Source organism: Tetrao urogallus (genome assembly GCF_951394365.1).
Source record: "Tetrao urogallus genome assembly, chromosome: 4".
Classification (NCBI taxonomy): domain Eukaryota; kingdom Metazoa; phylum Chordata; class Aves; order Galliformes; family Phasianidae; genus Tetrao; species Tetrao urogallus.
In genome coordinates this window covers 68,609,274-68,619,396 of record NC_136817.1, presented here as the reverse complement: position 1 = coordinate 68,619,396, position 10,123 = coordinate 68,609,274, and the positions used below count along the sequence as shown (strand labels likewise).

The 10,123-nt window shown below is 49.7% G+C and overlaps 1 protein-coding gene across 2 annotated transcripts in view; it reads right to left on the bottom strand.

Moving 5' to 3' along the window:
* Window positions 1-469: 469 nt before the first annotated feature.
* The window catches only part of PTPRA (protein tyrosine phosphatase receptor type A), a gene marked incomplete at both ends in the record, with an annotated part of 95,354 nt that continues 85,700 nt past the window's right edge, over window positions 470-10,123 (bottom strand). For both annotated transcript variants that reach the window (XM_079535095.1, XM_079535094.1), the window contains 13 exons: window positions 470-544; window positions 1,380-1,515; window positions 1,681-1,832; window positions 2,069-2,194; window positions 2,348-2,482; window positions 4,310-4,386; window positions 4,913-5,006; window positions 5,131-5,280; window positions 5,590-5,725; window positions 6,456-6,622; window positions 7,601-7,720; window positions 7,868-7,965; window positions 9,258-9,294. In XM_079535095.1, the coding sequence (XP_079391221.1) occupies window positions 470-544; window positions 1,380-1,515; window positions 1,681-1,832; window positions 2,069-2,194; window positions 2,348-2,482; window positions 4,310-4,386; window positions 4,913-5,006; window positions 5,131-5,280; window positions 5,590-5,725; window positions 6,456-6,622; window positions 7,601-7,720; window positions 7,868-7,965; window positions 9,258-9,294 (1,503 nt within the window). The remainder of the gene's footprint in view (window positions 545-1,379; window positions 1,516-1,680; window positions 1,833-2,068; window positions 2,195-2,347; window positions 2,483-4,309; window positions 4,387-4,912; window positions 5,007-5,130; window positions 5,281-5,589; window positions 5,726-6,455; window positions 6,623-7,600; window positions 7,721-7,867; window positions 7,966-9,257; window positions 9,295-10,123) is intronic.

Below are 10,123 nucleotides of genomic sequence, written 5' to 3'. Positions count from 1 at the left end.
TGACTGGCAGAAAAATGTGAAACCATTTCCCTGCAGGTTTGCAAAAGCTTGTGCTTGCTTGTGGGTTATTGGTTCAGATGAGATCCAGAATTATTCTTTCCTTTTGTTTTTTTTTTTTTTCTTAAAAAAGGCTTTACTCCCTCAAGAGAAAAAAAAAAAAGATTTACAAACAAAATAACAGCCTGTATCAACTCTCCAGAAGAGAGATGGTGTGACAATATTAATCCAAACATCACGCTATTTAATTCCCCAATAAAACATTGGAAAAAAAAGGAGCTGACAGTATCTGCACTAACACTTTGCTACATATAAAATCTCCAGCTAATATGAAGCTTATGGTACCAACCTCTAAAACAGTTAAGATATATACACATATTTTGGGGGAGGGGTATATTAACAAACAGAATATTACAAAATATTAAAGAAGGCAACTCTTCTGTCATTTGTTTCAGGTTGTTTGTTGTATTTTTCACTTGAAGTTGGCGTAGTCTGAGAAGGCGTCGATGTATTCCTGCACCACTTTGTAGCAGAATTCGTACTGTTCCTGCAGAGCAGAGAGGGCACAGCGTTACCCCGAGGAAAACCATGTTTCAGAAATCACTTGGTGCTTCCTGGCCTGCAGCGGGGACTGAGCTGAGTTATTACTGCACACCAAAGCACTTCATCTCTCTCACAGTGCTGGGAAAAGGGTGAAGCCCGTGGAGAATTGGGATGGGTGATGGGACAGCACTTCTGGGCACTGAATGCTGGCCATGGATTCCCACCCACGAGCAGCTCCCAATGGAGGGCTTGTGGTGATGCTACCTTGGTTTTGCCTTCCCCCTCAAAATGGGGCTGGCCATCCCTACAAGTTGCTCCTACAGAATCACAGAATGGTCCAGGTTGGAAGGGATCTCAAGGATCACGAATCTCCAGCCCCCCTGCCACATGCAGGGCCACCAACCTCCACCTTTCATACCAGCCCAGGCTGCCCAGGGCCCCATCCAACCTGGCCTTGAACACCTCCAGGGATGGACGGGGCATCCACAGCCTCTCTGGGCAGCTGTTCCAGCACCTCACCATTTTCTCTGTCCAGAACTTCCCCCTCACATCCAACCTAAATATGGTTTCCAGGCTCCTGGAGCCCAGAATTCCAGGGACTGTAGATGAGGATGTCTCCAGGGAGGCTCCTACAGCTCATGTCAGAGGGAGGCTGATGCAACCAGCCAGGCCAGCTCATCTCTTCTGAACACACCACAGGAGGATGGGGAGATCCCTCCCGCCCCACCTCTATCCCCTACTCTTTCACAGAGGGAGCAAATCTTCAGCTGGGGAAGTTTATCTCGACAGTTTAACAGGTTTGAGTCCCCAACTCATTCCTGCTGAGGTCCAGGGCTTACCAGTGTCTGCACCATATGCGGCCTCTGTAGTCTTAAACTCTTCACTGTCTGAAAGACATCGAGAATCCCTTCTGCTTTCACCCTTTCCAGGACAGTGCTCAGTGCACAGAAGGTTCCTGTTCTTCCTGCTCCGGCACTGGCAAAGAGAAACCAGAAGGTGAAACCATCCATCGTTCCCAAGCAGCCCAGGTTTGTCAGGTTGGTTTTGTTATCTCCATGCACAAGATGCACAGTCAGACCGCAGCACTGAGCTGAAGCAAACCCCAAATCTCTGCAGCCTGAAGCAGCTCCCCAGGCTCACCTGCAGTGCACAGTGATGGGGTGGTTGCCTGACTGCTGCTGCTGCTTCTGCACGGCTGCGATGATGTTGATCATTCCCTTCCCATCGCTGGGGATCCCAACCTCTGGCCAGCCATGGAAGTGGAACTGTCGGATCTGTCGGCTCTTGTTTTCCTGGCAGAAGAGCACAGCCAGAAACTCAGCACGGCCCAATTCATACCAATGAACCAACTTGCTGAATGCCTCACGGAAACCCATAGGAGGTGTGTGTGCTTGGGAAGTCATTTGCTTGGTGTGTGGCAGAGCGTGACATGGGAATGGGGAGCACGAGGAAAGCGGGATAGCAGGCACAGGAATAAGGCAACCAAAAGACAAACAGAGTTCCCCAAAGGGCAGTGGCAGATCCTTACCCTGGTGTTTGTCACCAGCAGGTCCCGCACTGTGTAGCTCTCGCATTCCTCCTCTTTTTTCAGCTCCACGTTGATGTCTCCATAGGACACAGAGCCATCAGAAGGCCAGTACTGGGCACATTTCTCCTGAGAAAGAATTGCAAGAGGAGGCAGGGTGAAAATACACATTTTTCTCGCTGCCTTGAAGGTGCACAGCACTGGGAACAGCACAGTGCACAGCACTGGAGGGTTTATGGATGTGCTCTGATTTCCTTTGCTGCCGCTACAGCAAATGCTTACCTGACCTCTCTCCTCCAGCTCTGTTAACATCACTATGGAGCAGGATTTCCACTCCCAGATCATCCTCCAGAAGTCCTCTATCGTGTGCTGCAGTGGCCCTTGGCTGGCGATATAGGAGTCCTTCTGGCGATAGCCCTGTGATTTCAAACACGGCAGTGAGAGAATTGGCAGCACGAGGAGGTGAGTGCAGAGGAGAGCTGCAGGCACAACGACCACAAAAAGCCCAGCAGGTTCAATGACAGTGCATGTAGATGCATGGAAATAAAGGAACAACTTGGTCTGGGGGGGGAAACACCTTTGTTCGTGGTACCTACTGGGGGCTGAGCTTTAGCACGGGTGTTGTAATTATGAAACAGTACCAACTCTTTGCAAGACACAGAGCTGGAGCACCACCTTTGTGGAGCTCTCTGATACATCAAACTCAGCAAATAATGCAGTGCAGGCACTCTTAATCCTGCTTAGAAGTGCCAAGAAAAAAGGGCGAGCCAGCTTAGCAATCCTCTCTCCATGCCTTGCTTCTGCATGCCAGGCTAAGGCTGCTGTGTCCAAGCTGCTGGTCACTGCTTCCTGTGCCAGCCGCTCTGCATGCTTGCCTCAAGGTCTGTGTGCGAGCTCTCCCTTCCAACTCAACCAAAAAGAGGCAAATCCAGTGGATTAGGTCTGCCTCATGCAGACTGGAGAATGCAGGCAGCAGCTCAGGTCTGCAAATGCATCAGTGTGCTCTTGGACGAGTTGCCAAGTTGAGCTGAACACCAGAGCACCACTGTGTGAACAACCCCAGCCTGAGCAGAGCCACCACCTGGCTTCCCCTGCCCCAACACCTGGCAGCTGAGATGCTGCCACGGTGAGACCTTTGCTTTTGGGGGAATGCAGCTGCAGTAGGATCACATTTGGCAAAGGAAGGTTTTGTTTCCAGTACTCCTAGGACACTGGCATAGTCTGAATTTTGTAGCAGAGCCAGCCATCATGCCTAAGCTCCAAGACTTAGGCTTTTTGGAAGAAGTGAGCAAAACCAGGCTCTGTACTAAGTCAGGGTGACTCTGCTCCACAACAAGAACTGCTTCTGTTACAAAGAATGAAAACCTCCACTATTCCCCTGCGACCTCGCAGCAGACTGTGAATGCAGATGCTTCGTCATTTGGCGTTTGTCATTTAAGCAAAGTTCAGCAGAGGCAGGAAATTGAATCCTCAACAAAATTGCTTACATGACATTTAAGCCTTCTGATCTAGATGCAGAATGAGAAGGCTGCTCACATCTGCGTTTTGTCAGAAGCTGACACAGCCAGAGCACAGCCAGAGCACAATGTGGGGAGCCAGCAAGTGAGATCTGGGGGAGCAGACCATTTGGAAGGCTGTATCTGGGAATATACTGGTTTTACTGGTTCAACACATAGCAGTCATCACACTTCGGGGGGCAAAAACACTGCCATTAGGAAATGAAAATAGGAATTGGGCTGGAAAAGAGCAGGTTTCTTTGTTACTTAACCAGTGCTGGCATCACTGCACAAAGATAAATACTCATATGAGATGGAGCCCTGAAGTCAACAGGATTACTCACGAGCAAAGGATGTGCAATCACCTATCTCCTCCTCGGAGTGAAAAAGCACTTAACCTCTCTGCCTCATTTCCTCCAGTCACCAAGACAGGTGTAATAGGATTGACCTGGTTTTCTCAGGGGTTTTGGGATCCGTGTTGTTGCTCCAGAACTAATCTAGAGGATGTTTTCTGACCAAATGAACAGTGCCATAAAGTAATTATTTCCCTGGCTTTGTGCATCCGCTTCTCAAAGCCATCATCAAACCCCACAGCTGTGGAAGTGGGACCAGGATTTAGAGGCCCAGCTTAGGCTCCAAATCTCCTCTACCTACAGAGGTGTTTCAGGACAAAACCTTCAATATGAAGAAGTGTGAGGTAAACAGTTTCCAGGGAGAGAAGATGGAAAGAAGATCAAAGAAGACTCACATCAATAAAAGAAGCATTAACGTAGTCTGTGTTTTCTTCACCTCTCTTCACTGGAATGATTACTCTGTTGAACTCATCTAAAACAGAAGCAAAACGACTGCATTTTGGGAAACACTTCAAAAACATAATTATGCATGGCCTTCAGCTGGGAAGTCACCAAGACCAAGTGCTGAGATGAGGGAAGGGGGGCCCTGTGTCCACAGCATCCATTTATGCAACGAGGAGACTCAGTTCTGCCTTCTGCCATGCCCTGGTTTGGGGAGCCCAGGGCAGAAGGGAGGCACTGAGGACTCAAGGAGCGGGACCTGCTCAGCAGATATTCCCCTCTTCCAAAGGCAGAAAGCCTTGGGGAGGACCAACCTTCTGAGAACAAAGTCATGGCAGGGGCAGGGCAGAACAAAGCAAGAAAGCTCTGGAGCAGTGTTAAATCTGTCCATGAAAACCCACCTCACCCTGACTCTGCCCCATCCCTACATGGTTTCCCTACCAAGGAATAGACCAGGAGGCCTCCGGAGGTCCGTTTCAACCTCAACCATCCTGTGTCCCCACTCCCACAGATGCCTCTGTCTCCATTCTTCTTTCAACTGGACAAAAACAACTTACATGGAATTATCTGAAGCACCCTGTTCTTTTTCATGTTGGCTGGCAAGTTGCCCGTTCTCATCTTGTCGTTCTGAATTTTGATGGAAGTGAGCTTCTGCAGAGGAAGGAAGGAAAGCAGTGACAGCTTGCAGAGACACTAAAGGAGAAGCAAATGCATGGCAGTCCTTGCTGCCCAGCGTGTGCTGAACAAACCTGCCAGCACAGGAAACCAGGCTCACCTTGAACTCCTCTTCCAGCCCGTTGCTGCTGGTCCCTGGCACTTTGTTGTAGATCTTCTGGAGGTGGATTTCTAACGAGGTCACCTCCAGTTCTGTATCACCGTAGAGATAGTGCTCCAGCAGTGCTTGGTATATGAACACATACTGCATCTGAAAGGGTCGCAGGGAGAAGCTGCACTCAGGGATGGGATCTGGCTGCAAACCCACTGCCCAAGCACTTCCCCTTGTAAGAGGTCTGAGACCTTATCTGCCACATGACCTGCAGGGATTTGACACAAAGCTCAAGGACAAACTGCAGATAACAAAGTGCAGGACCTGACCGACAGCTCACTGGACACAGCGTTCCTTCCAAAATTAAGGATGCCACTCAACTTGCCCACAGGGCTGCTGCAGGTGGCTTCGCTGCAGGCTGGGAAAACACAAAGGAAAACCACAGGCAGCCTGCAGCAGCACACTTACATCTGTCTGTACCATCTGGCAGCGCTGAGCCCGGATCCGGCTCACGAAGCCATAAACGTCCACCTTCCTCTCGGCGTGCATCATGTCCAGCATGGCGTCGATGACGATAAAAGTGCCCGTGCGTCCCACCCCAGCACTGCAATGGCAGAAGGGCAAACGATCAGGGCACAACTCCACAGCAAGCTCACTCTGGTCACAGAACCACGGAATAGCTTGTGTTGGAAGGGATCATAGATTCATAGAATGGCCTGGGTTGAAAAGGACCACAATGGTCATCTAGTTTCAACGCCCTGCTATGTGCAGGGTTGCCAATCACTAGACCGAGATGCCCAGAGCCACATCCAGCATCCAGGGATCTTAAAGCACTCCCAGTTCCAGCCCTTGCTGTGGGCTGGTTGCCTCACATCAGCTCAGGCTGCCCAGGGCCCCATCCAACCTGGCCTTGAGCACCTCCAGAGACGGGGCACCAGCAGCTCTCAGGGCAGCAGTACCAGCAACTCTCAGTAAAGAATTTCCCCCTCACATTTAACCTAAATCTCCCCTCTTGTATTTTAAAACCATTCCCCGCTGTCCCATCACTGTCAGACCGTGTAAAAAGTCACTCTCCATCTTTTTTTATAAGCTGCCTTTAAATACTGAAAAGACACTATGAGGTCTCCCCAAAGCTTTCTCTTCCTCAGGCTGAACAAGCCCAGCTCCCTCAGCCTGTCTCCATTGGAGAGTTGCTTTGAGCATCGGACTCCAACAATGCAGTCCCTTCTGCACACCATCACCAAGCACTGCAGCAGGGCTTGCTGCCTTCTCCCATCCAGAGATGCTTTCCAGGCAAGCCAGGAGAGGCAGCCACAGCTGTGGCCGAGGCTCACCTGCAGTGCACTACTATTGCTCCTGCATACTGGGGGTTACACGTCTTCACCTTCTTCAAGAACTTCAGCATCCCAATGGGGGTGAAGGGCACCCCGAAGTCGGGCCAGCTGGTGAAGTGGAACTGCGTCACCAGGCGCTGAGGCTTCTTGTTCGTGACGTCGCCTACCTGCAGGGGAAATGCGTGCTCAGATCAATCACAAATGCTTCACATTTCCTTTCTTTTCCCAAAAGCTAAGGCAGAGAGGGAGCTACAGTCCCAAGGCTCAACTGGAAGGTTTAGGAAGCACTGCCAGCTGGAAGCTTAAAGGACATGGATCCAGGCTGCAGGGTCACATGAGGCTCTAAAGGCATGACATTTTTTCTGCTCTCTGTCATATCCTGCATCCTAAGGGTGGCCTTGAAGCTTCGAAATAGTAGAGCAGAACATCACCCAGGTGAGAGATGCCACCTGGACGGCTCCAGCCTGGCAGAATCTGTGACATTTCAACGCCAATGGGCCAGCTCAAAAAGAAGGCATGGCTCCTTTCACTAATAAAGATGATGATGCAGTATCCTTGTATTAAAAACAGGGAAGGAACCAGGCACAAAGCGGGGTCCAGGAGAGCCTGAGCTGGCTCTAGGCAGCCTTTCATCAAGGCACTCGGTCTCCCTTGCATCAGTGCTTTGTTGCCTGCCTCCGAGAACATCAGGAAAACAAACAGAGTGACTAATCCTGAGCTTGGAGGATGTGACAGTGTAGCGACAGATGGGAAAATAATCAAAACCCAACGCATAAAGCACTGGATTTTGTCTCAGCTCACGAGATGAAACTGACTTATTTGCAGGCACTAAGCGGCTGTGGGTCAGAATTACAGCATGGCTTGGGTTGGAAGGGACCCTAAGGATCATCCAGTTCCAGCCCTCCTGCTGTGGTAACAACAAGCCCTGGAGGATTATAGGACTGCATTTTCACTGGAATCAACCAGCTTCCTTTTCTTCCAATGCAACGCCGCTGACAGACGCGGAGAATGGGGTCCCGCGTGTTGGAGGTGAGTACGTTCTTACAGCTCTCGTTATGAAGAGGGATGTTGCTGTCATTGAGGTGAAACCCTGAGGAGTGGCAGAGCAGCCAGGGGCGGGAAGGGACAGGGCAGGGCAGCAGCACCTGCTGAATGCAGAACTTGCGCACGGTGTAGTCCACCAGCACCGTCACGTCTTCCACCGAAACGCGGATGTTCCCGTATGTCCAGCAGCCCTGATCTGGCCAGTACTGAGCACACTTACACTGCAGGGACAGAGAAGGCAGACGGGTAAGCTTCAGCACCCAGCAAGCCTGGGAACAGAGCGTGGTGAGAGCTGAGACATCGCTCATTGGCTCAGCACAACCTCTGTGCTCACTGAGACGATGCCCGTTGGACGACACGGTGCCTACCTCTTTCCTCTCCTTCAGGTTGGTCACCATGACAATCGTTGCTGTGTTTTGCTCCCAAATCATTCTCCAAAAGTCATTCACTGTTTCTTCCTTTGGTCCTAAGGGAAACGGATGCATCGTGGTTAGGAAAGGGGCATCGACTCCACAGGCAGTGGGACTAAAATCCATTGCAGACTGTGGAGTGTAGCACTCTTTTTGCCGATAGATGTCAGCACAGGATGCTCCATGGGTGTCTGGGAACCCAGAGAACAATCATATTGCACAAGAGCAGGTGGGGGTTTTTTTTTTGGTTTTTTTTTTTTGTTTTCTAAGGGACTGGATACTTTTTTATTATCAGGAATTCCATTTTTAGCCCAACAAGGGGAAACCAGACAAACAGAGCATGGAAACGACTTGCCCAAGGTCACACTGGGAAATTGTGGCTGTCACAAATAGCATGCACAAGTCCTGCCCCCGAGCCTTGTGCTTTAACCACAGGATCCTATTTCAATATGGCACAGGAATAGCTCTCACTGCCTTGCCAGACAGGGAGCTGACTCACCCCAACATCCCCTGCCAAGCCCCAGGCTGAGGGTGAGCCAGGAGGAAAACGGAGCCAAAGCTTCACCCCAGCCTGGTACTGCTGATGAGATGCAGCCTTCCTTCTCCAGCCAGAGCCAAGAGAACAGGGTGGCTGCACCAAGGCACGCAAGCTGGGACCTCTGTGACAGTGGCTGGTGGTGGACAGGTGCAGCAAATCCAACTCACAAACAAAGGCTGGGATTAGAGAAAACTTCCTATGATTTTTGCTAGTGTGAAGGTCCCATGCCTGGGCATCTCAGTTTCAGCAGGGAAAGCTGCACACACGATGGTGATGCTCTGCCTGGGGGCAGCTGAGCTCAGGAAGGCTCTGGCGCTTGCAGCTAACAGTCCTGCCACCCGTGTGAAGATTATTACAGCTGAGTCTCTCCCCAAGGACATAAGTCCACATTCTTAAAAGCTAAGGGTTTAGAAGGAGCATAATGAAACTGGATCGGTGTGGTGCTCGCTCTGACATAAATGATTTCTCAGCTTTATTAAGGAAATTTAATTAAGTATCTAGCTAGCTACGTTTTGAGAGATCACAGCCACCTGCAGTTGTGGCTCAGGGGGAGGATGAGGATCTGGGGCTGGTAGGATGGAAGAAACCATCCAGCAATGGGGACTCCATAGGCTTCTTGTTCTTTCCCAGTACACCCAGCAGGAACAAAACATTACTGTAACAACCTGTGGCCTGGCCAGATCTCCTTTCATGTTGACCAGAGACTCTCACAAGGTACTGTACTGGGGTTATTTGGGTTGTTTGCAGTTTCATAGAGCAGAAGGACCCAAATCCAATAGGGCAGAGCTCCTAAAATAATTGAGCATTTACCTTGTGCAGCAATGAACTTGTTTTTCTCTTGGTACCCCTATGGAGAAAAGGAGAAAAAAGAAGACAAATGAAAGGCCAGTCTTTTTCTAAGGGTCATGAAGTGTTGCACTGCCTGCACTCATGTAATTTGTCAGCTGCTGGCCCAAAGCATGGATGAGGTGGTAGCTCAGTACCTTTCTGCTGGCATCATCTGAAAATCAGCATTAATCTTCAAGAGTTCAGGTTGTTGAACCCGCAGTGGGTTATACAGATTATTTCCTAATGGCTGTATAGTTAGTGCTGAAGAAAGTGAAAAAAAAAAACCTTTGGAGTCTTGCTTTTCTTCATGTGCCTCCATCTCCCTCAAAGTCAACTTCTTCATATTACCCTTCCCACTGTAACACTGATGTGGGCTACATTAGCAGCTCCCCTCTGTGCCTTGTGGACAGAACACATCTCCCAAGAAACAGGACACTAAATTAATAAAATGCATTTTGTATTCAGATGAATGCTATAAAAGCTAACATGGACAAAAGGGAAAAGTTGGACTACATTCTCTCCCTCTCAGAAATCAATGAGTTCACTAACAAAAGCCATTGGCAAACGCACAAATCCTGCTGCCTCCTAGGAGCAGAGTAGGGCAAAGTTGCTTTGAAGGATATTTTAGCTGTGTTGCTTCTTTTTTTTTTTTTTCCATGCCCTTCACATGTCCAGCCCTGCAAGCTGGGAAGTACCAGTGATTAATCAGCCTCAGGACTCATCAGCCATTAATCAGAAATCCTCCGTTCACCCCAGAATGGTTCCAAACCCCTTCCCAAACAGCCAGCTTGCCTTTGCAACACTCTGAGGAGCTTTTCATGGCTTTAGAAGTGGCAAAAAAAGAGAGG